We start from the raw sequence: 27,176 nt of genomic DNA on the forward strand, positions 1-27,176 counted from the left end.
ACTCCAGCGGTTCCTGAGACATCCGCGTGGCGGCGAAACCGTACTGCTAATTTAAATTTGTGAACTGACCGACCTCACTGTCGCCCAAAGAAGAAGAAGGAAATCAGAGGATCACGGCGCCCGACTATCTTCTCCGCTGCTGAGCCCCGGCCACTTTCTGCTTTTTCTCAGGCCGTTTTGTATCGTTTTGTATCAGGTAACGAAGGGTGTTTCTATGCCTGTTGACAGTTTAAGTAGCTGCAACTCATTTCAACCTCCGCAGAAACCAGAAACCGGTTAAGTGGTTACTGTCATTGTAGGGTTAGCCGAGCGCGATGCGGGCTGGTGCTTTCCCTGGTTATATATTCGAAGAAAATTGTGGCTATGGTTGCAAATGAAAAGGCTGGTAGATTTACTTGTCCCCCGCGGTAGGAAAGAAGATATGATTGCAGAATAACGTCTTTTTTCTATGAAATCGCATCACCGGAAGGTACGAGTGTTTGACCGAAATTTCACGTAACACCTTGCAGTCGAATATCCACGCAAGAGAAAGTGACTAAACACCAGTCAGTGCACTACTCCCGCTTTTCTTCCTCTTGCCTTCCTCAGCAGTTCACCGTGGTGCCCGGAGTTCGTGGAAGTGCCAATAGGTGGCTCTCATGCCGCTATGACGACCCCAACAGGCACACAGTACAGGGGCATACCAGCGCTTGCTGCCCCGGTCTTGCTAGCCCCACTTCTCCTCTTCGATAGCCTGGTGCGTTCCTTATTACCCTGCATTAATATAGAAAAACAAGAAGAGCAAAAACCTTCGTAAAGCGTGGGAACTGAAAGTTCAAGCAAGTAAGGCACTCCACTCCCCCGTTCACTGTTGATGCGGCTCTTTCATTCCTTATTGTTTACTGCCTTAACCTGCAGATTATTACGAGCCCATCGTTAAGGAAGCGCCCTGCTTCACGCGTCGCTCTGTTATGTTTATACTTCGACATCCAACGAGGTAACACTAGTATAGATACCTGGCGAAGGACTTTTTCTTAGAAACCATTCAGTTGTTAGCACCAAAAGGGTACTCCGTTCCTGCCCCTGCACTCAACGGCTATGTTATTTGCATTTGAATGGAACGAACTTTTTCATATCCGCATCCAATGGCACGCAAACAAAACGTGGTCGTCTTTCACTAATCGCATTTTTCTTGATTCGCCCTCTTTGAACCCACAAGTGCCCTATTCATGCGAGCGAGGGCAATTAAAGAGAAATTGGCTGGCTTGGAAGGGTTAAGACTAGCCTCTTGCGTCAGTCAGTCAGTCTTCTTTATACACAGTACAAGCAGCACGATGAACAGCGCACGAACAGGATCTGTTATCGCGCAGTCGTCGTCGTACACCGTGTTCCTGGTGGCGCTGTTAACGGTTCTCGAGTCCGTCCCGCTGGCCGTTGTGTCCCTGGTTCCCTGGGTGGCCACCGCTTTCCTCAGCGCTTCGACGACGGACTACGGACACCTCATCAAGGAGGGTGCCGCTGTGAGTGGATGTAAAACCTTTTTTTTTCAAAGATTAGTTGAAGTACTCGCTCTTTGGCCGCTTAATTCGCTGCAAATGGCGCCCGTCAATGAGGGGGGTCTACCCTCTTCGGCATGACGTACTGTAAGTAATCTGTTTTCAATCAAGATGCTCCCATTCGCGTAAAGTATAGTAGGAGGGGATCAGAAGACTGTTTATCCGAGGCGGACTTCTCCATGTCGCCGTTATTATAACCAACATAGACGTCATCAACAATGGAAAAAGAGTTCGCGAAGACCTCAATTACTTCTATACGGCGCTGGTCAGGAAGCGCAAAAAACTACGAGCATCAGCCTTGGACGCATATGCACGTTGGTGCATTAAGCTAAGCAAGTAAAATATTTATTAAGCCCAGTCTGCACCGGGCCCCGTACAATTTCTGGACCTTGCTGTTACCCTTAAGTGATGCTACTGACGCCCTCAGCGTGCCGAGAGAAAGGTGCTTCACTTTCTTCTATATATAAGTTTTCTAAGCCAAACGTTCCCCACAGCGGTTCCGAAGCTGTTCCGAGGGCTCTCGAAGTCGATATTTATGCCGACGGTAGCTTTCGGCCGGATGACCCTTTGAGGTGGGAACCAGTAAGTGTGGAATTTTCCTATTCAGTTAACGTAATGCTGCGAAAAAGTGACCAGCGCTGTTTGTGAATAACCTGTGATCACCGGTGGTTATTTTATGCACGCACGGAAATGCTTAGTAATCAGTGAATCGCAGTGCGTGGAGAGAATTTTCCGCAGCAGCGATGTAAATCAGTGCATTGCCTAACATTGCTTATTCGCGGAGTTCGACTTATACAGACCATACGCATAGATATACTTTGAAACAAACCTTCCTATAGCCAGAAGATCTGTAACGTTCACTTTTTCAACTCCGTGATTTGCTCCGCCACAAGAGTACTCTCGCATCATTCTTTTCCTTCAGAAGAGGTGGGTAACCGTGGTGACTGTTTTATGGCCATTTAGACGCCACTACCTTATACATGATATTTGGCGATTTATAGGGGTCGATTGTGCGCTTTTGAGATGTTTTCAGAAAATGAACTCTCTTTCTATTAAATGCTATTAAATTTTATTTAAATATAGCTTGGCCTAATACCTATGATTCCCAGATTATTCCTGATGATTCCCTGATGATGGTATTATTATCTAATACCGATGATTCCCGAGTAACTACCACTAGCTTCCACCGAAGCGCCGCCCCACGCTGCCACAAAGTCAAGCGGGACATCTTTGACAGAATCTTCGTTGTTGAAAAAACATTCGTGCCGGTCCGGGGATACAACCAGGCAACAGCACGAGCTCAGGGCATTCACGCGCCAACTAAGCCGCATATATCAGCAACTGACATTGGCAACTTCGTTTGTCCAAGATGTTTTAGGTAATCTCCCAAAATTGAGTATTCCTTTAAACACCTTGACATGTCCAACACTCTCTGATAAAGATTTTGAAAACTGGAAAATTGTTAGATACTGCTATGGAAACATTGAAGGTAATGGTACATTCTTCGAATATGTAACAAAATCTTTCTTTTAAAGTGTTTCCATCGATAGCATCGGACAATTAAGAGTGCCTTAGAAAACCAATATGGAACGCTTTTGACGATAGCAAGAATGTTAATAAAAAAAAATAATACAAGACTGCCATCGGATGATCTGCGGATATATTGATTGTTATAGCGAAATCTATCATTGTATGCAACAATGGCGTACATAAACGGTTTCGCGCTCGAAGATTCTCCTTGGGGCAATCCTTTAAACACTTTGGACAGATTTCCGAGTGCACGTGTCGAATATTCGCCGCCGAACTCCTTCCGTTCAAGGTGAGAAGTTCGCATAAATGCGTTGTTTATAGTAGGATGTTGTCCCACTTCTCTCCTCGCCTGAGTGTCGTCATGACTGTGTATAGACGCTTTACAGCGCCGTATCATGGGGGCTGCCATCTTTGGTCACGTGAGCACGCCGCCATTGCACGCCTCCTGACTGCTCCGAGCGCGCCTCGTCGCGACGGCTGCCGCGTCTGATGGTTCGGTTCCAACAGGCTGTGTTTCGGCTGACACGGTTGTAAAATAGTGGGAAGGAGACAGTATGGTTTGGCCAAAGATTCGAAGGACACGTGAGAACTCTAATTTGATCTCTTGTGGCCTTGAAAACGGTGTCCGGTTTCATAGCCAGCCAATGGATCGATTTCCTGATACTTGTCTTTGCGTCCGCAGAAGGCTTTGCTGAATGTTTTTTTATTGTTATTATCTTAAACGGCAAGGTTTAATGCTTCTGCGGCAGCGCAGGTCGTTGTAGTATTCTGTGCATGCACGCAGACACCGCTCTAAAACGCTCGCATGCACATCGTACGCATTTGTTTACAACCTGTTAACGGTGCTTAGGAAACCGAAAATATTTTCTATTGGTTTGTTAAGCACACAAAGGTGACAAAAATAAATAGACACACAAATGTTAACTACCATGTATAGCAGTACCATTCATCAAGCAGCCTTCACAATCTGGCGCGCAATCGTTTCGAAGGATTATGCGATATAATTGTTATAACGCGCACAGCAACGCATTCACACTACACGAAGTTCATAATTATGTCAGTCTCACATATGAAATTGCGGTACGCTCCACTCTCGATATGCGGACATGAAAATGCTCGAGGTCTCGTTGGTGGTAAGTAATCAGCTTCTCTCTGAGCGCTGGCCTGCGGGGTAACATTTAGTGGCTGTCTCGCATGGACCGCGAGGAAGTGGCAATCATCCTGCCCAGCAGCCGTAATGCAAATGCTGTATTCCGAATCTGGTCCACGAAAAGCGCTCTACTTGGAGCGAAGTTCAAGAGTAGCACCAAGACGGCATACAATACACGGACGGTAAGCGTTGTCCGTTCGTACGGCTGTGCAGCGCACGATCTACAGTAGCGGCGTGTAGTAGCATAAGTCGTCCTTCTTTTCCGTACCTGATCTGGCCTCCGGCGCTGCTGTTACTACAATTGCCGAACACCTTAACTTACGAGCAATGGGGCCTCACTACACACGTAGGCGCAACTGCACAGCAACTGAAAGCACGAAGTGACGGTTTCGGTGGCGGAACACTTTGATCATGAAGCAATGTTGCGCACTTACCCTCGCAGATTTTCCAAGATCGTAACCTTTCTTTCTATATTGGCCATCTAGCACTGGCGGACGTGTTTGTCGCGTTCGCCCGTTCGGAAATGATGCATGGCAAACGGGCGCGAACAGGGGCAGTACTTCCTTGTGCAGTTCGGTTCCGTGAGGCTCGCAAACGATCGCATCCTGCACCTTTAACTCTCTGTCGCAATTCTTGCAATCCACAATAAAGCACGTATTTCCTCTGCCTTTCCCCATCTTCGCAGAAAGAACACTTCGGCAGCCACCCGCGATATTTCCATTACTGCATCGAGGCGTACACTCCGGCGACTTACGAGGTGCGTAATGGCGCCGTGTTCCGAGCGCGTCTGTGGCGCCATCTGGTCTCAAACGGAAGAACTGCGCGCTGTAAACGGTCTATATGACAATATTTTAAAGCCAACCTGCCGCATCACTGCAAGCGTGTTGCTGCGTCGGCAGGAACTGGCGTGGCTGGCATCCTTCCTGACCGTGTACGTGGTGGTGGACTCTACACGGCTCTGGAAGCGGCTTTCGCTGTTGGTGCTCAGGTGGCACAGCACCCGCGTCAGGTCGCTGTTCGTGTCGCTCATGGCGTTCGCCTTCGTGGCGTCACTGGCGCTGCCGGCCGCCTTCGTCACCTTTCTACTGGCCGCCTTCATCTGGCGCCTCGTGGACAACATGCGGGTACGCACTTCCGGCCTCACTTCTTGTCGTAAAAAAAGCTAAAGCCGGATGTCCAATCTGGATTTGGTGGTATTTCATATTGGCTGCACCGCAGAAGCCTATAAGAGTTGCCCTGTCCCGTAGCTTCATCCTTTCGTAGCATTTTCCTCGAGGGACCAGGATTGGACCTATAGCCTTGAGGTAATTGCGTCTAATTCTGTACAGAGCTAGCCAGAATTTCAAGATTGGTAAGATGAGCCTTAACGTTGGCCGGTTTGGAAGAATGATTTTAAGGCAAGTAAATTTACTCAGAATATCAACATGGATAGTATGACTTTCGCCACACACGAAATGGACAACACATTCCTGAGTTGCACACTACAGGCGAGGTGTTTATGAAAAAAAAAACGAATCGAAAAACCGAAGAAAGGTTCACTATGTAAACCCATCCGCCATAAAAAGAGAGCAAAGACAAAAGAATTGGCATGAGATTGTATAGTATGGTATGGTATGGTATGGTATGGTATGGTATGGTATGGTATGGTATGGTATGGTATGGTATGGTATGGTATGGTATGGTATGGTATGGTATATATGGCATGGCATGGCATGGTATGCTATGGAATGGTATGGTATGGTATGGTATGGTTAAAGTTCTAGAGCAGCACATAGGATAAAGGTACAGAAATAAAGAAACAGGCATGAATCATTGAGTAATACGTATGCCGTCAAGACAGCCAAACTCCTTCCCATGCAGTGCAATATATGGCTAACTATTTACCATCATTGTACCTGTAAACCATGCACGTGGTCTAAAACCGCGGATTTTAACCACACATCACAGCGCACAGTCAAAGGTGAGCTTCATGCTGATTTCCACAATAATGTTCAAGCAGGCGCCTGTTAATGAAAACGCCACTTCCGTCAATGTAAATTCTGTTGGAACTAAGCTGAATTCGACACGCGACGTCAACACTGTACTAACCACATTCTGATTGCAAAGTGTACTAGTGCCGAACTTACCCTTGCTTAAAAATGAACTGGCGTGACCACCATCATTGCAAGGAGCACCGCACTCACACTTAGCTGAGGACTTTGGAGAGTCTGGTTAAAAATATAATTTCAACACAAGCACCAAGTGCACTTATCACGCAAAACTCTCTTTCAAATGACCAAATTCAATGACTGTTGCGTTAGTCAGCTATCTTTCGCTCCGCCTGAAAATTACTTTGCTTTGCCGACTAGCGTGTTACTTGAAACGTGGCTGAAATGGGGCTGAAGGGTGGAGCCTAACGAAAAGGGTCGAAGTTAAATTGAGCGCCAGGTTTAACGCTAAGGGACAGGAAGAGGGCGCAGCGGGTCAAAGAGAAAATGCAGGTTAATAACTTCCTTGACTTCCTAGTCGAAATCAAGAAGAAATATTCTTGGGCAGGGCCTTCAATGCGAAGGCAAGATAACGGATGGTCTTTAAGAGCAACAAAGTGGATTCCAAGGGAAAGGAACCGTAGCAGGGGGCGGCAGAAAATTAGGTGGGCGGATGAGATTAAGAAGTTTGCGAAGATACGGTGGGCGCAGCTGGAAAAGGACAGGGTTAATGGGAGAGACATGGGAGAGGCCTTTGTCCTGCAATGGTGTAGTCAGGCTGATCACGATGATGATGTTACTTGATTTCATGCTTACTTTTCTTCCCGTCCTTGGCGGCGCGCCAGAGCATGGAGACTTTTTTGTGGCCTTTATTTTGCTGCAAAACATTTTCTGGTAAGTCAGCGCCTCTGGTATTCCTTGTCTTTGTGTCTTGTCTAGATCGTGCCGTTCGCAATAACCAAGCTGTGAAGTTAGTACCTCAACGAAATTTCGACTTCTACTCAAGAAAATTTAATGTGCAGTTGAAATAAGTAGATTTTAAATTGATAAACTGCGCTAACACGCAAGGCAGACACAGGAGACGTGGTTCACTCGACGGCGGAAGCGCGAGTCGCATCAAACTCGACTCCAGTGTCTTTCTTGTGTGTTAGCTCAATTAGTTGTAAATTCAAAAGCATGAACCAACTGGCTCTGCAACCAATCATCGCACCCCCAAAAAGTCACGCTATAAAACTTGTAAACTTGTTCGACGAGGGCCCATGCCGGCTATGAAGAAGCTGCGAGCATAATTCTGCCCGCAGATGCTGCATGCGGCATTCATCATATGCGCAGGACGACATGGTCGTGGTGCAGGCGCGCCTTCACCTGCGCGCTGCCGTTACTCCGAAGATGACGGCCCCAAGAAGGCACGAAGTCGCCTCCCGCGATCCGTCGCACCCACCAACGCCTCTTGGACGCAGACATTCGCCGGCCGCCAGGAACCGCGCTGGCTCGAAGGCGAGCCAAGACGCTCAGCTGCCGGAACATCGGTTTCCAGTGGCGCTTCTCCGGATTAATGAGGTTTCGAGGCAGCTCACCAGGGCTTTCCGATCAGCCTGCACCGAGTCGCCCAAGCTGCGAGTTCTACGCGCCAAGAAGCGGTGCCATTCGGTGGACGCTGCGGACAGCCAGACTTCGATCAGCCGGAGCGGCCTGCACTCTGGAGGCACGGACACAAAGAGCGTGACGCCGGCACAAAAGGCAAATAATTGTTGAACCAAGGACAAGGAGCACGGTTTAGACGCAATAATAATAATAATTGGTTTTTGGGGAAAGGAAATGGCGCAGTATCTGTCTCATATATCGTTGGACACCTGAACCGCGCCGTGTGGGAAGGGATAAGGGAGGGAGTGAAAGAAGAAAAGAAGAAAGGGGTGCCGTAGTGGAGGGCTCCGGAATAATTTCGACCACCTGGGGATCTTTAACATGCACTGACATCGCACAGCAAGCGGGCGCCTTGGCGTTTTGCCTCCATAAAAACGTAGCCGCCGCGGTCGGGTTCGAACGCAATCAAAAGGCGTAAAACGCATGATTTGCAGGTTTTTCACTAAAAAAGTGTCCAGATAAAGCACTGCTGTAGATGGCTTTGAAGTGACGTCACGGGTACCATGACGGCGGGTCAAGCGTAACTTCCACAGCGCACATCAGAATAGGATGCTAGAAGCGAATTGAATGCGCGCAACCGTTCAGCGCGCTCATGCCCGTCAACATGGCAGCACCTGTTACGTTAGTGCACGTCATTCTTATGCTTTCCAGCTGCTACAACTGCATGTCGCTGGAATGTTTCCCTTTAGGTAGCAAGAACGAAAAAAATATTTCTTTCGGGTTTACTTTCATAGGCCCACACAGATAGAACAAATGACGTTAGAACGTTCAGTTGGGCTAGTTGGTATATATGCATCTTTTGTAAAACAGCGCGAACAACGTCGGACAAAAACAAGAAGGACACGGGACGAGCACTCGTCCCGTGTCCTTGTCCTTGTCCGACGTTGTTCGCGCTGTTTTACAAGAGATGAGCTTAGCAAGATCTTGGGCCGGCTTATGCACTTGCATGTTATGCCATGAACAACGCGTACTTGCCACACTTTTCCCCAATCTAGCCGAAAATGTTATTCTCGAAGTAGGGTGACACTCCACTGCCTAGCATGATCTCGTGATGAACGGTAACCAAAGGCGATGCCTTCCAATGGCAATAATTCTTCCCCGTGCATTGATATGCAATCCTATGTTGGTCACTCGACGTTTTCTGGGGGTTATTCTATTTTATATACTGATTCCGTCCTCATTATCCTCATTTTCAGGCGCCTAGCGCAGGGCCATCCTCTTCGACAGCGACAATCCACACTATGAAGCGGTCCTCAACGGCGTCACTCACCGATAGGCGGCGCCGTCGCTCTGCGCCACCGCTGAGCGCCAGTTCCGGCAGAGCCATTCACAGGGCTAGCCACTCGTATCCGCGGCTCATCACCCCTGTCCTGGATCATAGGACCGGGTGGTTCACGCCGCAGAGTAAAATTAGCGCTGAGCAGCCGTCCAGGGTACGCACGGGCCCGCCGCCCTTACCCAGCGTGTCGTCCACCTCGGCTCCACACAGCCGGACGACAGCTGCAACAGAGTCAAGTCAGATGCTAACGGCGCGGTCCGCAAGTCTTTCCTCCAAGACAGAAAAGGCTGACAATACAAGGTAACGAGAACACTGATGTTGTTATAGTCGGATACAACACAAGAACGCAGCGGCTTTTCCCCGTCAAAGGACCTCCTTCCAGCCAATGGCGTCGGCTGATTCTCGGGGCCTTGCTAATGTGACTAAGCAGGGTGTGGTATAATCCCTTAGGGATAATCCCTTCTCTCTATGGTCGGGGATAGACCCCTCTCTTAATTGTGGCTCCGCTCCCTGCATTGTCGCGCTAGCAGGGTCATTAGGATCGGCCGACGCCTTTGGCTGGAAGAGGATCCTTTGAAGGAGAAAATTCGTTGTGTTCTTGAAGTTGTATCTGAGTATAGCAGACCAGTGAAAGCAAGCCGCTAATTGTTGTGAAGGAGGTCCGCTTGTGCCAATCTTCGCAAACAACAGCAGCATCGATTTTGTCAAAATATATTTAGATTTACCAATTCATAAGACCAGCATTGATGAGGAGACTGGCTGCATCTGGAAGCTAAGGCGCCTGCTCCAGTTCGAGGCCGGTTGCCCGCCAACTGAACATAGTAAGGGCGATAGTCACCGCCGAAAGACTTTTAGCTCTTAATATATTGGTTGCCTATGTTTATGCAGCTTTCGGTACGAGGTCTTTGTGATACATGGTAAGGCATGGCTTTAGAGCAGGAATTGAACGCTTCTCGATTTAATTTTCAAATCCTTGGCTCTTTACAGAAATGCAGAGCTTATGATTTTAGTGATAACTTCATTTATATGTAGCCGCATATTGTCGTCACTGGCAGGATATAGTCATAAAGATCAAGAGGCTGCTTACGAAAGGGCAGTGGTTATGTTTATACTCTATTTGCCCATGTTTTTACAATCAACAATTTCTGGATAGAACAACCTACTTTCTCAGACCGTGTTTCTTCACGGCTTCTGAGAAGGTAACCCTCACTAGGCACAGCAACTGCCAAAACGAATATGCAGTCATGCAGTGGTCATGCAATCATTGCCAGTGGGACATTGATATTTCTGACAATGAAATTACGTCGATATTTGTGTCATTCTGACATTTTGGTCGATCTCATGGTTTGTTTCATCCCGGAAACTTCAAATTCCAAGCTCGTTAGATTAGGTTTTCAGATCGTGTATGTACATAAAGATGGAAGCCTTTGAGTGAATACCCCGGTAGTTCAATGACGACGGCAAGCTCCTCCGGAGGAAAGCGACAATTACATGAACAACACGAACAACGGTGCGCACATGATTCTGCCCACAGAACCTACCCCAAGCATCACAGAGGAGCAAAAGTTCACCATACCTCGTGAGGTCCGAAATTATGCGAAAACTAAACAGGAAAATAAAGGAGTGGCGGGATGGACATTCCCGACAGCTGCATTCGTCAGACGATACCGGATCCCGCAAAGGACATAAGAAAACAAAGGACGTGGAGATGGGCGCAGGAGATTGGTGCATCGCAGACAGCCTGGAACTGCCGAGACAGCGAAACTTCGTAAATCCCACTGATCACTTCGCGAGTCCTTCTCCAGTTTCCCCTAATAGTTATTGAGAATGTCAGGAATGACCAGAATAATCGCGCACGCAATGTAGAGTTCGTGGCCTAGTCCAGGTGGCGCTTCCAGAATCAACAAAAGTTAACGCATGAGACAAAAAGCAGAGAAACTAAGGATATAGGCTTAGATTTTATTTTTTCTGCTTGTTTCTCGTCGATTTCTCCGATGGTGTTCTTGAAGTACAACTAAGAAACTAGCCCGCCAGCAAGGGTTCCTGGACAGCGGCTTCTGAGTAGATACCGTACGGATACATTTAGCTATTCTCCCCACTTGACTCGCTCAAGTGTATCTCGAATCGAAGAAAGTTAGGTGGGCGGATGGGATTAAGAAGTTTGCGGGGATACGGTACGTGGTCGCAGCTGGCAAAGGACAGGGTTAATTTTGCGAGACATGGGAAGGGCCTTTGCCGTACTGTGGGCGTAGTCACGCTGATGATGATGATGATCTCGAATAAAAAAACTGCTTGTCACTGTATAGATACTGCTGTATCCACTAGAGAAATATATCGATGCGGAGACGTACTAGCGTAGACGTATACCGGCTGCGAGAACACCGGATGCCCATGCGCATTGCCCCCCGCTGGCCGCACCAATGCCACTGTGCGTGCAAAGCCGACGTCTGGTAAGCCGGTATACGTCTACGCTACGCGAAATCTTTCTACTTGCAACACCCATACGGTCACGAATAATGGGTCACATGATTAAGCGGTGGGAGAGGTTTTATGGTGACGTCCTCCTTCTTAACGTCGCAATGAAATCTGACCAATGGTTTCATCATGTGACTTAGTTTTCGTGACCGTACAGCATGAATAAATGAAGTTTCCCACTTGCAACCCAAGACTCAGTGAACGTGCTAATGCTTTGATTTCCACTTGTGCACAGTTGCGGCTAAAAATCACAGTACTTACACAAGGCATACTTCTTGTATAGGCATATCTCTTCGCACATCACATAGGCTGTTTTGACCGACCATTTTAGATATGAGCTTAAAGCGTTGTTGGTGTATGCCCAGCACTTGAAGACGTGAAGACGATGGAAGTAGCCTGAAGTTATCATATGCGAAGGATTACTAGTATATTGTTGCATGCTCCCGGCGCTTGTTGTTCAGGACACATTCCAGCGGAAGCGATGAGTCGAGTTTTCGTTGGACGTCCGCTTCTTCGAGCAAGTGCGAGTTGCCTGACGCCAGCACCATGAAGGAGGCGACATGCTGCGAGCGGACTGTCTTCCAGGCCATTCAGCCGGCGGCAAGGGAAAGACAAGGTATGACATCCGCGAAAGGGTGCCGAAGCACATAAATTTATAAACCGTTTTTAAACTCTATACTTGTTCCTTGTCACGCGTTTATTTTATTCTACCCTCGAGAAAGCAGACTGTTTGGCTTGCACGAGGCTACTGCCATCTACAAATAAGCGCGACTTTGTCGTCAAATTTCAAAATAAGGGTGATTCTACCTACGTTAACCCCAGAAGGAGTCCAGCGTAGCGCCTTGATGGACCACTTGAGACACCCCTTTAGAATGGTGAAAATCGCGCCTTCCGCGCATCGTCACGGCCTGCATGGCGGCGTAGCATGTGTAGCTGCCCCAGTGCACCTGGCATCAGGGTGGAAGCAGCAAATTCGTTGCGCGCAAGCTTTCATCACGATACTTGTCCACCAACATGGCGGACAAGGCTGAATGTCTACTCCTGAGCATATATTTTGACCTGAAAAAATTTTATTTCACGTTTTTCAGGTCACACCTGCGTCAAGTCAAGACATGAGCTCGGTGAAACGTATGTGCTTCCAAACGGCCCCCACTTATCAAGGAATTTTTATTCTGTATAGCACCCCAGGCCGCGATAGCGCGTATGACACCTGCGGAAAGGCTGCATGCGATGCGATGCTTAGCTTCTGAGAATGGCAGACAGTAATTGGCTTAGCCTTTAACCTACTAACAGTTCCTCGAGTGTGCTGGCACTGCATTACGATGTTCACCGCGAGAAGACAAGGCAAGGTTCAGGTGTGACTAACCCTTTTAATGAGCTCCCAAAGTAGTTTAGCCGGCTGATAGGTTACTATAAGTTTACAATGGAGTATAGACTTCAGGATTCAGGCTTCAAAGCCCATTGTTGAATGCAGATTATCGAGGTAGGCGTAATTAGCATTATCCGGATTCGTATTCAGACGTATTGAATAGGCGACGGATCTTTTGAATATTTTTTGCTTATCCTGCGTCTTCGTCCAGCGTATACAGGCGCATCCAGACGATGCTGATGGTCGGCGTGGCCTACACCTCCATCGTGGCCGGCGAGTGCAGCTTCAAAAGCCGAGGCAAGCTCATCATCGACGACTACTACGCCGCGTAAGAAACTCTGTTTCCAAAAGCTGTATTTGGGAGCATTGCGGCCCTCCACCCTCGCCACTCCTTCTCAAAAGTTGCCGTAAGGCGAACCTAACGAAGGCTTAATTCTTCGATATTTGCACACAACACATGGAAATGTGAAACTTTCATTAGCACTGAACTTTCCATCCGCGAGCCTCCTGTTCTCATTTGCATTTCCGGCTGCCACTCCAACATAACAGTAAGCGAGGGTGTTGCTGCGGGCTAGTTGGTATAACACTGCTGAAAAGGGAACAGCGTGAACACAGCGCCTGTGTTGTAGGTTCCTCTCTTCGTCCTTTGTTCGCGCTGTTCCCTTTATAACAGTAAGCTTAGAATTACCACGAGCAGATCACAACGCAGCTTTCAAGAATGAATCTTGGTTTAGAAAAACATTATTTCTGCGCAGTTCTTCGCGGCAGTAGCAGAGATCATAAGGAAGTTTGGGGCCGCTGAAGTCACCCTAAGAGAGAAATGCCATAGCGCTGTGTACTGGATCCATTGGACACGAATGGGAGTTGAAGACGGCGGCATTCGAAGCTCAGCGCGAGAGACTGGCCGTTAAACACAAAGAATGTTCGGCTGGGGTGAGGACGTAGTAGTAGGATACCGGGGTCAACGAAGCTGACCTGTTTATGCCTCTGGGGGTTCGAATCCCGCTAGTGGCTACAGTGTTTTGTTTGTTTAATTTTATGCAATGCGCCGACGTGATACTGACGTCTCGTTCAACGCTTGTCGTCTCCGGTGTACCGGATGACAATACTGTTGCAATCTCCGAGCTCCTACGGTGGTGATGAATGCTCAAATTTGGCCGCGCTGTGACTGGTCCTTCGGAGTCATGCGACGCTTTTGACGTCACCACTGTCTCGACCAATAAGGGAATTTCCTGACGTCAGGTGGAGGGGACTTGGTGTGACGGCAGCTGTAAGCTACTGCATTAAATGTATAAGCAACGGTCACTACAAGACCGTAACTTCCTTTCTTCGTTCTGTCGCAGGAAATTTCGAATCATGTGCCACACAAGTGCCTTTTAAGGACAGAATTGGGAACCTAGAGCAAAAACAAATAGAGAAAAAATCCCAGCCCCATTTTTTTTTTGCGAAAAGAAAATTGTACGATTCCAGCTTCCAGAGAAGTTGCCCCCTCTTTGTGGTTGTTCATTTTCAAAGCTTTTTGTCTGTATATACTCCTTAGGTATTTTGCTCTGAAAAGTCCAACAAATGACACGACTTTTTTACTGAAATTTCTTCCTTGCCATCCCCTCCGCAGGCTGAAGAAGCCGAGCCCGCTCAACATGACCGTGTACCTGCTCATCCTGATTCCCGTACCCCTGATTTCGATCATGGTCTTTTGGTTCTTCGTCTACCATTTCTACCTCAGTGGCAAGTGCGTCATTGTAACTGCTGTCGCAGATCTAAACTCTGAGTAAACTATTTCCTAAACAACCCCTCTACATGGACATACAATTCGTCTCTCAAAAGTTTTTTTCTTTAGTTTACAGCAAGGTTAAACGCTTCTCTGCACCCAGAATTCGCCCCAAAATGGGGCAGCTACACACTATTTGACCTTTGCGCAGTTTCTTAATCCACTATGAATTTTATTGCACGCCACACACACATACGTACAGTCGCAAGTAAAAAAAAATTAGCACAGTGTCGTCACCGGACTGGTGAAAATCGCACCGAGAGGCTGGCGCGGCGCGGTGCTTTGCGAACACACCTGGCACTTTTCTTATCGGCGAGTTCGTAACCGCAGCGCAGAGCGTTGCTATCTGCCGCTCCTGTGGCACATCACTAGTCCTTGTCTTTTTTTTACTTGTGACTGTACCTGATAAGAATGCTAGTAGGTAATGATGCAGAAAGTTTCTGATATGCACTGGGCATAAAAGAAAGATCCTGAACGGCAATTAGTGCAGGTTTGTGGTAATTTAATCTTGCGGTTGTGTAAAGTGCGCACGAAATAAGGCAGACGAACGCAGCGCTGTGTCGTCTGCTTTGTCTTTTTTTAGTCTGCGTTCTTCCTAGGCTGTTCATCCGCCAGAATGGGAGTGTCGATTTTGCGGCGAAACGTTAGTTGATTTTCGATAAAATTCATATATACCCTTGAACTCGTCTCGCTCAAGGCTTCCACAGGAATTATAGATAAAGGGGAAACAGACGTAGTATTATTGCCTTCAATATTTCATTCTATTCCCTGATCACGCGTGTTTCCTAATGTTTCGAAAGGATCAAGAACTAGATACTTCATTATGTTTAAAGTTGGTTCTGACAAGGACAGGAGTCGAGCTGCAAAACAATGATTGCACATGGGAAAGGAGCAAAGTAGAGCTACCTTTACGTGATAAGTTGTTGAACTTACTGTAAAGATATCGACTACTTTAGCTGCTGCTACTTCAAGGCAAGTTTATATATATATATATATATATATATATATATATATATATATATATATATATATATATATATATATATATATATATATATATATATATATATATATATATATATATATACACACTTAGGAAGAGAGCTAACGGTCCCCGAAACCAAGGTGCATAGGGGAATGTTTATTTAATTTTTTTATGTGTAGTGATTAACAGTGGGATAATAGTAGCTAGATTAATCTATCGCTTAAAGAAAATTACTTATAAAGCAACAGGAAAAACAACCATGCCGCCGGTGGGATCCGAACCCACGACATCCAAATACAGCGAGTGCAACGTTCCACGTCACACTCGCGGTAATACAGGACGTGCTACGTCCGCCGCTATGGATGAGGGTGGCGCTGGTGAACACTCTCAAGGTTCGCTTACACCCAATAAACATAAATACCCATGAGAGCAGCAGATTGGACAGCCCTCGCCGTAGCTCAGTTGGCAGAGCACCGAACGCGATATTCGGAGGTCGTGGGTTCGGATCCCACCGGCGGACTGGTTGTATTTTCTGCTCTTTATCAGTAATTTTCTTTAAGCGATAGATTAATCTAACTACTATTATCCCACTGTTAAGCACTGCACAAAAAATTAAACGTTCCCCTATGCACCTTGGCTTCGGTGACGGTTAGCTCCCTTCCTAATTTTGTCAAAGCAGCTCCTTATTTCCTCTACCTTGTCTGCTATATATATATATATATATATATATATATATATATATATATATATATATATATATATATCAGACAAGGTAAAGGAGATGAGGGACTCGTTTTTGACAAACTTATGAAGGGAGCCAACAGTCACCGACACCAAGGTGCATAGGGGAATGTTTATTATTATTATTGCTTTTAATGTGTAGTGCTAATCACTGGGTAAATAATATTTAGATTAATCTATCGCTTAAACAAAATTACTGATAACATTACTTATATATATATATATATATATATATATATATATATATATATATATATGTGTGTGTGTGTGTGTGTGTGTGTGTGTGTGTGTGTGTGTGTGTGTGTGTGTGTGTGTGTGTGTGTGTGTGTGTGTGTGTGTGTGTGTGTGTGTGTGTGTGTGTGTGTGTGTGTGTGTGTGTGTGTGTGTGTGTGTGTGTGTGTGTGTGTGTGTGTGTGTGTGTGTGTGTGTGTGTGTGTGTGTGTGTGTGTGTGTGTGTGTGTGTGTGTGTGTGTGTGTGTGTGTGTGTGTGTGTGTGTGTGTGTGTGTGTGTGTGTGTGTGTGTGTGTGTGTGTGTGTGTGTGTGTGTGTGTGTGTGTGTGTGTGTGTGTGTGTGTGTGTGTGTGTGTGTGTGTGTGTGTGTGTGTGTGTGTGTGTGTGTGTGTGTGTGTGTGTGTGTGTGTGTGTGTGTGTGTGTGTGTGTGTGTGTGTGTGTGTGTGTGTGTGTGTGTGTGTGTGTGTGTGTGTGTGTGTGTGTGTGTGTGTGTGTGTGTGTGTGTGTGTGTGTGTGTGCGCGCGCGCGTGCGCGTGCGCGTGCGCGTGTGTGTGTGTTCAAATAAACGTGAATCGGTGACTATACTGCAAGAACGACCTTTCATCCTTTAACGCTATTGATATGGTGGCATGCTTTGTAACTGCCCAACGTTTTGAACGAAATTTCTTTCTGAGAGCTCTGTCATGTCTTTTTGATTTCCTCCTTGAATGGTAAAAACCTGATGATGCTTCATCGCATTAAAATAAAATTAGGATTTTTAATGAACAGAGGCTTTTAGTAAGGCTAAATATTCACTCCGCACCAATAGATCTTCTCCAGTTACAGTGCAACTATTTAATCATGGCGCTGATTTTGCATTCTTTCTGTGTGACCCTCTATGACTGGCAAGACAATTGATATTTTCTTGAAGGTAATGCATTCTGAATGCAAAAGTGCTCTCATTATGGTAGTTAGAGGACTCACTTCTACACTGGAACAGTTGCTTCTATCCAGCCAGGCCGCTGTCGAATGACAGCTGTACTTAAGTTCATCTCTTTTTGTTAGGCCTCTCTTTCTGCATTACATGTGTATGTCAGAACGTCACGGAGGCGGTGACTTATGTACAGTTAGCTTCAGTGAAAGGGAGCACATTACGAGCAGTGAAGTAATTTGCGCAGTACGTACGAGTTACGTTCACACTTTTTCCTGCTTTCCTAATAGTTTCCTTCTGGGCAAAAATAACCAAAATACTGCCTTAAAATTAGTAGATAAATAAAGACAAAATTTCTTCTTGTGTGCAAACTGGTGTTCCCAATAGTGTGGTCGCTACCTGTATATCGATGTTTTCGTTTAATGAGGAAATTCCCAAATCAAACATGCAAAACGTGGGACAGTACCCAAAGTTTTGTTTGAATCTTGCAGCATTCTGCCAAATGCATCACGAATCTAACATTTCAGAGAGGTGAGCCACGTTGAAGACTACGCCTTTGCCATTCACGAGGTCATCAAGGAGAAACTGACGCGGCAACAAAGAATCACGTATGTGCTTTTGGGGAGGGGTTCTTTTAGCAACATTTCGCATCTATTAGTAAGCGCTAGACTAGCCCCTGCTGTCACTTCCTTTCGGTACTGGTGAATTGATAACGCAGCGATGAGAGCAGTCACATTATTCGAGGTACATTAAAGGTAAAAGTTAACTATAAGTATTCTCGGTAAAGGTAAAAATAGCGTTTTTAAGGACCTTGGATCCCCAAAATGTGAACCGCGTGACTAGAATGTTTAATAAGTTGCCACTGATTAAAGATGGAAGCGAGGGAAGATAGTACGCCACATTAATGAATCATACAAGAGGATTCTAAGCTAAGAAAATGCGTGAAGCATGCTTAGAGGCCTTTGTCTCGGGAGAACGTATAAAGCTCTCCAGCATAGGACACAAATTTTCAATCTGCCATTATGGCCAAGAAGCCCTCTGGCAAATGATTTAGCGTTTTCCTCTATGCTTTTCTTCCGGTTAAGCAGTGTACTAACCAGAAATATCTTCTGTGATGAACCATGTTGCACTGAGTGTTTACCTTGCTTTCAAAAAGGCATTCTTTTCTCTAACCCATTTTTTTCCACGCACAACAATGTCAGTATTGTAGCTGCAGCGAAGACTTTCACAACACTTCGACGGACTATCCCGCCGTCGTAGTTTTTGTACATCAGCACCTAATCAGGATGTTTATATAATTTAGAGCAAAAAGCAAAAGAAAACCCTCAGGATGTTAAAGCTGGAAACTTCTCACCGCTATGCCTCTAAAACATAACTAGTAATTTCATTGTCCCAGCATCAAAGGCAGTTGACAGCAATTAAATTCGAGCACAACTTGGGGGAATACGAAAATCCAGTCTGGAAGTGTTGAAAAAGTGCTGTCATGAAACGCAGAAACGGTAAACTCAACGTTACGTTGTATATCGCTCACGTTACATCTTTTAAACTTTTCCGCAGTGCAAAGGAGGTCGTAGGCATCCTGATGCTGTTAGTAATTGGACTGTCGCTTGCGATCGACACAGACAGGTACTTCAGGTAAGTAGCCCTCGGTGAACGGCCACAGGGCTTCTAGTAAAAACATATTGTAGCGTATATATTGTGCCTTTACTTATCTGCTCTTGGGAACTTGCACTGTAAATTCGAGAAGCGAAACTTATTGGCTCCCCTAACGTAACATCGTGGAGCTGCCTCAAGCGCAATCACTTACGAGCCATGCGCAGCAGACGAGATCTAAAAACACGCACAAAAAAAGGTTTCGGCTCTCGGTCGGTACGTAAATAATGATGGAATTTTGAGACAATTACTGAATACTTGATATCGAAATTTTGAGGAGAGGACAGTGCGAGTAAAATCGTACAGATTCGTTCACACTTGTCTAGAGCGCTTGAGTGGTGTGATGTGGAGCAAATTAAATTAAATCTTATCGCAGCTAGGGATAAGGCACTGGTGCCTGCGTGGTTCACATGTCTATTAGGCTGCTCTCTGACGCAGTTATCGGTGAAAGTCAATACCTACTTCAGAATTTCGCTTTATTTCCACTGGGTGGCACCGCTCGAGGGCTCTAGACAAGTGTGGTCGACTCTGTACGTCCTTCGTCTTGCGGAAACCTAATTAAGAATTGCGAGGTGTCGTTGCTCAAAATAATCGACTAGTGGACAAGGATTCGATACTCGCTCCTAAGACACCTCAAAGGGTGCGTGTTAAGCAACTTCAGATACGAAAAAACAAAAATTAGCGGGGACATTTAAGCTCCGCCTTAAGGGTATGACGCGATAGTGTAATGGGTTAATTACTATATTTGCAAAAGATCATGCTCTACGTTCATATATCCCTGGGAGTCCACATACCCCTCCTAGCGCAGTGGTGCAGCGGTTATGCGATGCGCCACTGCCCTGCGATGGCAGGTGCTTCCGGCGGTGGGCCTTGTGCGACCCAGGGTTGCTCTTCACGAGCGACCAATCATTATTTTAACTGCCAACTGCTCTGGTGGGTATTTGTCTCACTATGCGATGGGCAGGTTGCGATGACGCCACAAGGTCACGTGACCTGGGTGGCCCACCTGCCTTCTAGGTTGCTCCCTGGGGACCACCTGCTGGAGCCAAGCATTTTTTCCTCACTGCGCCGACGACGACAAAGCCAACACAGGATTTTCTGGTGAACCAGACCATTAACGCTTTGGCTTTAAAAAAAGGCTCCGAAATGAAGTCCAGCTTTCTCGGGCAAAACTTTTGAAAATTGGAAAATTGTAACACACTGTTATGGAAATACTGCAGGTAATAATCCGTTCTTCTGATATGTTGCAAATTCTTTCTCTTAACGTGTGTCCAGCGGTCGCCGCATCGAACATGTGGTTTCGCTATTGATTTGAGTTATTTGGTGTGGTAAAGAATTGATTGGGCAGGCGTAGATCGAGGTACTTCTACTATGCCTAGCAGATGCTAAGCGACAGCAAGCGAAAGCATACAAAAGCAAGTGGTCAATGATGCTAACGCATTCTCCTCTCATAAAGTGAATTGTGCGAAGCAGTAATATTTTTATTCAGCTTTCCTATTGTTTAAATGTTCAATTCTTTGAGCACTGGTTTATGGTTTATGGGAATTTAACGTCCCAAAGCGACTCCGGCTATGAGGGACGCCGTAGTGAAGGGCGCCGGGAATTTGGACCACCTGGGGTTCTTTAACGTGCACTGACATCGTACAGTACCGGGTCTCTATAGCATTTCACCTCCATCGAAATTCGACCACCGCGGCCGGGATCGAACCCGCGTCTTTCGGGTCAGCAGCCGAGCGCCGTAACCACTGAGCCACCGCTGCAGGCCAGTTCTTTTAGCGCTATTTTTACTGCTGTTTACTCCAATATTTTCTCTGTTGAACGTTTTCTTCTGTAATGTGTTATGCTCTTTTCACCTGCCCTGCGCTATTTGGCCTTCGGATCGCTTGCGCTGGTTTTCAGTTCTGGCTCGGTTCCTCCAATGATTTTATCGCAAAGCGCTCTTCTATTTTTCTTCTTGTATCTTGCTTACGTGCTCCTGCTAAACCGCATACAATATCGTCGTAATCTTTTGAAAAAAAAAATTGTTCTGTTCAGCGCCTCTGGCCGTTTTATCTATCTTTATGCGCGTATTGTTTCTCGCGCTGGTTCTTGAAAGTATGACAAGGTGACTCGCCTAAAATCCTGCGCGCGCGCAGATTTGACTCCATCACAATGTCCTCGCTTTGTGCTGTGGTGGCCGTGGGCTTCCCGAAGGAACTGGGCAACCCCATGCTGGCCGACAGTCCCGCCAGTTGGCGCCTGGTCCTCCGCTGCTTACCCTGGGACCTGATACTGGTGCGACTAGGGGGAAGCGCCCTGCAGCTGGTTGCCAAGGTGCGCGAAAAATGATGACCCTGTTGAGCTTTTGAGTTGTATTACGTGACTAAGTATGACAGGAAAACGCGAACAACGGATGTTACGCTCCATGCCCCGCTGTTACGAGTTGCTTAATGCGATCATGGTTGCTTTATGCGTTAACAACAAAGACCAATCTATACAAAAAGCCGGAGGGGTCACACACTTCTCACCTGCTAAGGTTGGTACACGAAACAGCCAGCTGCGACCTGCCATGGTTGATAGGGGGAAAAGGCGAGAGAGAAATCCCCTTCCCTTCAAGGGCAGAAGAGGAAGAGACGGGAAGGTGCCTGCCAAGGGAAGAACTTTGTCACCTGCCAAGGTTGGGGCACAGAGGAGCTAGTAAAACCCGACTTAGAAATTAGGTAAAATCAAAGACTTGAATTGTCAGTCGACTTCACATCATAGATGGCACAGAAATTCCCTCCCGCTGGCGCAGATTCAAAGGAGTTTCGAACTGAACCGCTGGAGTAAGGTGGCGCGTCAGTCATCGGTTATCGGCGCTATTGCAATGGTCCTAAAGTTTACACGCTTGTTTAGAATGTGAGTGACTTAGCTATTTAGACCACCGATTAGTCACAGTTGTGAAAGGAACTACTAAGCGTATGTGAAGAGAATTTGTTCTATTCAAAGGCTACGGTTCAAAGGCCGGATAAGGAAAAAAGCATTCGTAGGTTGCAGAAGAGAAATCAATCCCAGTGACTCTATTTACAAAGCGTGTTTCACCAAAGATTTTACATTATTACAACCAAAACGTGCTAACTAAGAGGATAGTTAACCAATTTTGAACAGTTAACTTCTTAACCATTACTGTTAGTCTCCCTAATTATTCAGAGGCGTGTGAGTAAGTAATATTCATATCAGTTTCTGAAATTTCGAAACGCGCTTGGCCTCGGCACTATGACCCAACAAAGTTTGGCTATATCACGACAAATTACTTGCTCTTTCGAGAAGTTCGCAGGCAAGGAAATAGCCAAAATTTGTTGGGCCACGGCTCCGAGGGTAACCGCGATTTTGAAATTTTAGAAACTAATACGGATATCAGTTTCTGTGGGCTACACGCCTCTAAATAAATAAGAAGGCTAGCGGTAATGATTAAAAAGTTAACTTCTAAACATTAGTTTAACAGCCTATTAGCACGTATTAGACGTATAAGCTATATTATGATACGCTGCACAGCTGACAGGTATGCCAAAAAAAAAACGGTCTTCTAACTCCAGTAGCCTATTTTAAAAAATTGCGGAACATCTATGGTTAAACGCCCTTTATGTTTTGTGAGTGGTAGGAGGAAAACTAGCTAATAAATAGATGTAAAGGGGACGAAGGGCAATGAGAGGAGTGAAATAGAACGGACTGGTCACACTTAACGAGCTGTGCACTAGCGGGAACAAAATTGCCGACGACAAGTGAGCTACAACCGAACGTAATAGCTCTGTTGCTAGCACGTGGCTCGAGACTGCAGTTGTAAATGTTAAAAGTCAGGACCACCTTTTCTAACGTGTGGTAGTCAAATGATGTGGTCGTTGGCAGACGTTACATGCTTTTCGGGCGTCCAGAACACATTTTGTTTCCCCGATAGTCCGTGCATTTTGTGTGTTTGACGCACCAAAGAAAAAAAAAGTACGCTTCGCTTGGGTATTATTATCTGCACTACGAGCATAGCGTTCGCGCGAGATTTTTTTGGGCCTAGAGAAACTTCGCTCACTCGTGAATAAACATGGTTAATGCAGCGTTCCAGTGCTTCTTCGTGGCTTTTGGAGACCGCGCTGGTGGACAGAATCAAGCCCGAAGTGCGGCCCGAATTGTGCCTGATTGCGCTGCTCGCCACCACTGCAGTGGTCGCTGAACTGGACACGGCGGACATCGACTCACACCTCATCAGGAGTCTACTGTTTTTGGTTAGGAGGATATATATCTATGACAAACGAAAAGGCTGTGTTGGGAATTGTGGTGTCGTTGCTATGAGTGGGTTGCCTTTAGAAACGAACTAGTAAGCTCACATCAAAGCCATCATATATGTGGGCAGGTCTATACCAAACAGCTATTCGCTAACAAGGGCTTAGACTATTTTCCTTAGGCAGTTATGAGGGCTGATAAGAAACAATAAGGAAAACCTTTCTCGGTGATTATCTCCACTTCATCGGAATGAAGTTCTATAACTGTTTCGAGCACATGATTCACAGAACATTCTTCGCTGCTACTATCCGCAGAACGTATTGTCCACAATGCTTTAGTCAGAATAGCATTAAATACTCCACACTTCTTGTTCTGCACGAGATCTCAGGTACAGCGTACCTGTGAGCTTTTCTGTCATGTCCAGCATTTTTGCAACAAAATTTTGAATATTGCAAAATCGTAAGCAGAATATTTCTTTTACAGTGTTTCCATCGCTCGCATCAAGCAGTTAAGACTGCCATAGAAAACCAATGGGCAATGCTTTTGACGATAGCAAAAACGTTAATAGCAAAATATGCAAGACTGCCGATGGTAGATCTGCGGATGTATTGATTGTTAGAGTGAAATGTTTCAGTATATTGAAGAAATTTCTTTCATAAATTCTTTCCCGCCGAAAAATTCTTTTGTCCAGAAGTGTTGGGTCTGGTATAGCGAGCAGGATATTCTACATTCAAGGATAAAAGTGCCACTGATAATTGACTTTTTGTGCGCACGAGGACTGTGAGAACCCATCGATATCGCGCCGTTCAGTGCCGAATTTTTCTACAAAAGGAATGCTGTGGAGAGACATCGTAAAAATACAAGCAGGTTTTTTTTCCAACCATAGTCAAGCATCAAAATATTTTAGTACAACTCTAAAGTCTAGTTAGTACAACTCTAAAGTCTCCATACGCGAAGTGGTTGGTAACGACGGCGACCGAAGCCCAATAAACTGACAGCGATAAAGTACAACAACATAAAACGCCTTGGTGATCCTTGCTGCCAATCCACTTCCGGTCAACTACTTGCAGTGTTGAGCCCAACAACTTATGACTCTGAAGGTCAGATACTTTTGAACAGACATCCATTCTCTATTCATTAGCTTCCTCTTCGCCAACATATCGTAGGTACAGGCCTGAGCCTATGCAGCCAATGCCATCTGCCGATATAACATAGCAGTTTTACTGAGGGCGTGCAGACACATAAGCTGTGGGCACATAGAGGATATGTTATCTTGACTTTGGGGATCAATGTGTCACACACGTCATCAATACCCATCTAGCAATTCTCGATCAAGTACAGGTGCAGTCAAAACTAAACGAACCCCGCAATCGCCTTCTAGCATATTTCACGCGTTGTCTAATTGAAATTGGCAGCTGTGTGCTGGTAGTGGACACAAGAGCGCTTCGTCCTTATCAAGCCGTGTTTCTTGATTTCCGGCACGAAAAGTTAATTGCACTTAGAACAAAATGGTGGGTACTGTTTACTTTTGTCCACACCGGCACCTGTTACGAAAGGCAAGTTGCCTTTTAGAGGCGCGGTGCATCTCTTTGGGAGCGTTCTCCGTTCTTCTTGTGCGCATGCGCAGGCGGAGAGGTTCGAGCGCCACCCACTCTACTTCGTGCTGCCCGTGGTGATGCAGTCTCGCTACGTGCTGCTCATGCCGTACACACGGCCGTCGCTCATCTTCCTGCGCCTGCACTGCAACGTACGCAGCGCGCAACTTGTGAGTTTGCGTCTGTTCCTTTCGATTTAGCGCGCCAGCATGAAAACCTCCAATATCAGGTTTCGCCGTTGTGTGTCTGTCCGAATCCTCTGGCAGGCGTCCCACCTGACCCATCTAGTTGTAGGTAACCTGCCAGAAGGCTTTATGGCCCGGTATGCAAAAAACTTCATGGCAAGACACACTTTGGGCGTCTTCGTACCCGCGACGGCGCGCACAGGTCAGCTTCATTGGCCACTACATTAGATCACTGTATACGTCATCGCCGCAACCGAACATTCCAAGTGTTTAACTGCCAGTCTCTCGCGCTGTGCTTTGCACGTCAACAAGTTCATCAGCTTCCATCCGTGCGCAGTGAATCCAGAACACACGGCCATCGCATTTCCCTTTTAAACAGAGCCTAGAACCGAAACCGAAACGAAAACCGAAGTGCGAGCGCACCTAGTTAATTGGCATTTGGCCTAACCGCGCTATATCATCATTTTCTTTAGCTTAGTGCCATGAATAATTAGCTACAACCCTAGGGATTTTCTTTTGTGAGGTCATGCTTCGATAGAGCACATTGATGTCCTAGTAAGTCCCAAAAAATGAATAAAAACATATTTTGTGTACAACACTTCCAGGGGACTCCGCCCGAAGAAGATAAAGAATTCGATTGGAATGATTTTCTGGTATCCTGGATTAATATTGTTAGAGAGGTGACAACAAAGAGGAAAGTACGAACCGTGGCCACAGCTGTAGAAAATACATCCCCATAGTAATTATTTTTCTGTCCTTGATGCCCACGTACGGTTTTTACTTGGTGCAACTCCTGATGGTCCTATAAATTCCTGGCGTTCTAGACATATTTCAGGATTGCCATAGTTACAACCAGCTTTCTCTACCATTATGAACGGGAGTACGAAGATGTCTACGCCGCAGGATCCGGACCAGCGAGTACTTGTAGTCCATAAGGAAACCCAGCATACTCCTCGCGTCACCCGACGGCGACGAATATAGTTCACACTTCGAACAAGCGTAGCTTGTTTGGCCAGTTGGTGCATGGTACGCGGAAAACCAGCGGAAAGGGCACGTTCATAAACAGGAGAAGTACACAGCACAATGCTGGAAACACTATTTCAAAGTTCACACTATTTTAAAGATGAAGAAATCTTTGCTTGAGGAAACATGTACCTTAAATAAATAAAGTTGAAATCATGGTGTCACAGCCTCGGCAGCTTTTTGCACCGCAAGTACGCCGTCTCGTGTGGGATACCTCTGCGTAATGGATCTAGAGAGGATCTTGCATTAGCCATTAAGAGCGCCGGCAACACTGTGATGGCGTTCATTTGCCGAATTTCTACATAAAGACGCTAGATGCGTTTTTCTCTTGCTGAATTACATCCACCAGGCGAATTGCATATATTGGACAGCAGTCGCGCGTTTGTGTGTGCGTGTGCGCGTACGTGCGTGCGTGTGTGCGTGCGTGTGTGTGTATGCGTGCGTGCGTGCGTGCGTGTGTATGTGTGTGTGTTAAAAGCGCCTAACTGGGTGCCGTGTCATTGTGCCAAATACTGTGGCTTGGCATTGCGTCCCCAATTTTCACCTCGGTTTTTTTTTTCTTGCAGCTCTGGCTTGGAATCCTGATCAAGGTCGCTTCCTCCGTAGGCTTCGTGATAGCAGCCAACACGCTGCTTGTTGTGTAGTTGTCACATTCCCAGAACTTCGTGCCTTGCTTTACTTTTTCTTTCTTGCACCAACTGGTGGAAGTCTGGATTTCTTTTAATCAGGACTGTTTCTTTCGTTGCTCTGACACTATCTGTTCGTGGTGGTGACCGCGTGAGATTTCAACGTCACACACATTTGGTGCATATTAGGTGAACTGACGGCCCACCATTCGATGTTTGGAGCCGTCAGCTGAAAGCGATCTTTATTATTTTGCAACTGCGTTGGTAGCTCGACTT

The 27,176-nt window shown here is 46.2% G+C and overlaps 2 protein-coding genes across 2 annotated transcripts; both read left to right on the top strand.

Annotated features, from left to right (window-relative positions):
* The first annotated feature begins 1,313 nt into the window (after nucleotides 1-1,313).
* On the top strand, nucleotides 1,314-19,621 carry LOC144119807 (uncharacterized). Its single transcript, XM_077652343.1, has 11 exons — nucleotides 1,314-1,499; nucleotides 5,115-5,339; nucleotides 7,515-7,922; nucleotides 9,023-9,405; nucleotides 12,042-12,196; nucleotides 12,669-12,708; nucleotides 13,161-13,277; nucleotides 14,565-14,681; nucleotides 18,116-18,196; nucleotides 19,146-19,223; nucleotides 19,618-19,621. The coding sequence occupies exons 1-11, from the start codon at nucleotides 1,314-1,316 to the stop codon at nucleotides 19,619-19,621; spliced, it is 1,794 nt and encodes a 597-aa protein (XP_077508469.1).
* A 1,741-nt stretch (nucleotides 19,622-21,362) lies between these two features.
* LOC144119808 (solute carrier family 13 member 2-like) lies at nucleotides 21,363-26,918 on the top strand. The gene is made up of 4 exons (XM_077652344.1): nucleotides 21,363-21,554; nucleotides 23,306-23,473; nucleotides 25,099-25,236; nucleotides 26,841-26,918. Exons 1-4 carry the CDS (start codon nucleotides 21,393-21,395, stop codon nucleotides 26,916-26,918), a joined length of 546 nt encoding a protein of 181 aa, XP_077508470.1. The 5' UTR covers nucleotides 21,363-21,392.
* The last annotated feature ends 258 nt before the right edge of the window (nucleotides 26,919-27,176 follow it).

This window comes from Amblyomma americanum, chromosome 2 (assembly GCF_052857255.1).
Source record: "Amblyomma americanum isolate KBUSLIRL-KWMA chromosome 2, ASM5285725v1, whole genome shotgun sequence".
NCBI lineage: Eukaryota > Metazoa > Arthropoda > Arachnida > Ixodida > Ixodidae > Amblyomma > Amblyomma americanum.

Coding starts and splice junctions, on each gene's coding strand:
- LOC144119807 (XM_077652343.1), top strand. CDS start 1,314: ATGAACAGCGCACGAACAGGATCTGTTATCGCGCAGTCGTCGTCGTAC. Junction 1,500..5,114: donor TCATCAAGGAGGGTGCCGCT/GTGAGTGGATGT, acceptor CTGCGTCGGCAG/GAACTGGCGTGGCTGGCATC. Junction 12,709..13,160: donor AGACATGAGCTCGGTGAAAC/GTATGTGCTTCC, acceptor GTCTTCGTCCAG/CGTATACAGGCGCATCCAGA.
- LOC144119808 (XM_077652344.1), top strand. CDS start 21,393: ATGTCCTCGCTTTGTGCTGTGGTGGCCGTGGGCTTCCCGAAGGAACTG. Junction 21,555..23,305: donor CCCTGCAGCTGGTTGCCAAG/GTGCGCGAAAAA, acceptor TGGTTAATGCAG/CGTTCCAGTGCTTCTTCGTG. Junction 25,237..26,840: donor ACGTACGCAGCGCGCAACTT/GTGAGTTTGCGT, acceptor TTTTTCTTGCAG/CTCTGGCTTGGAATCCTGAT.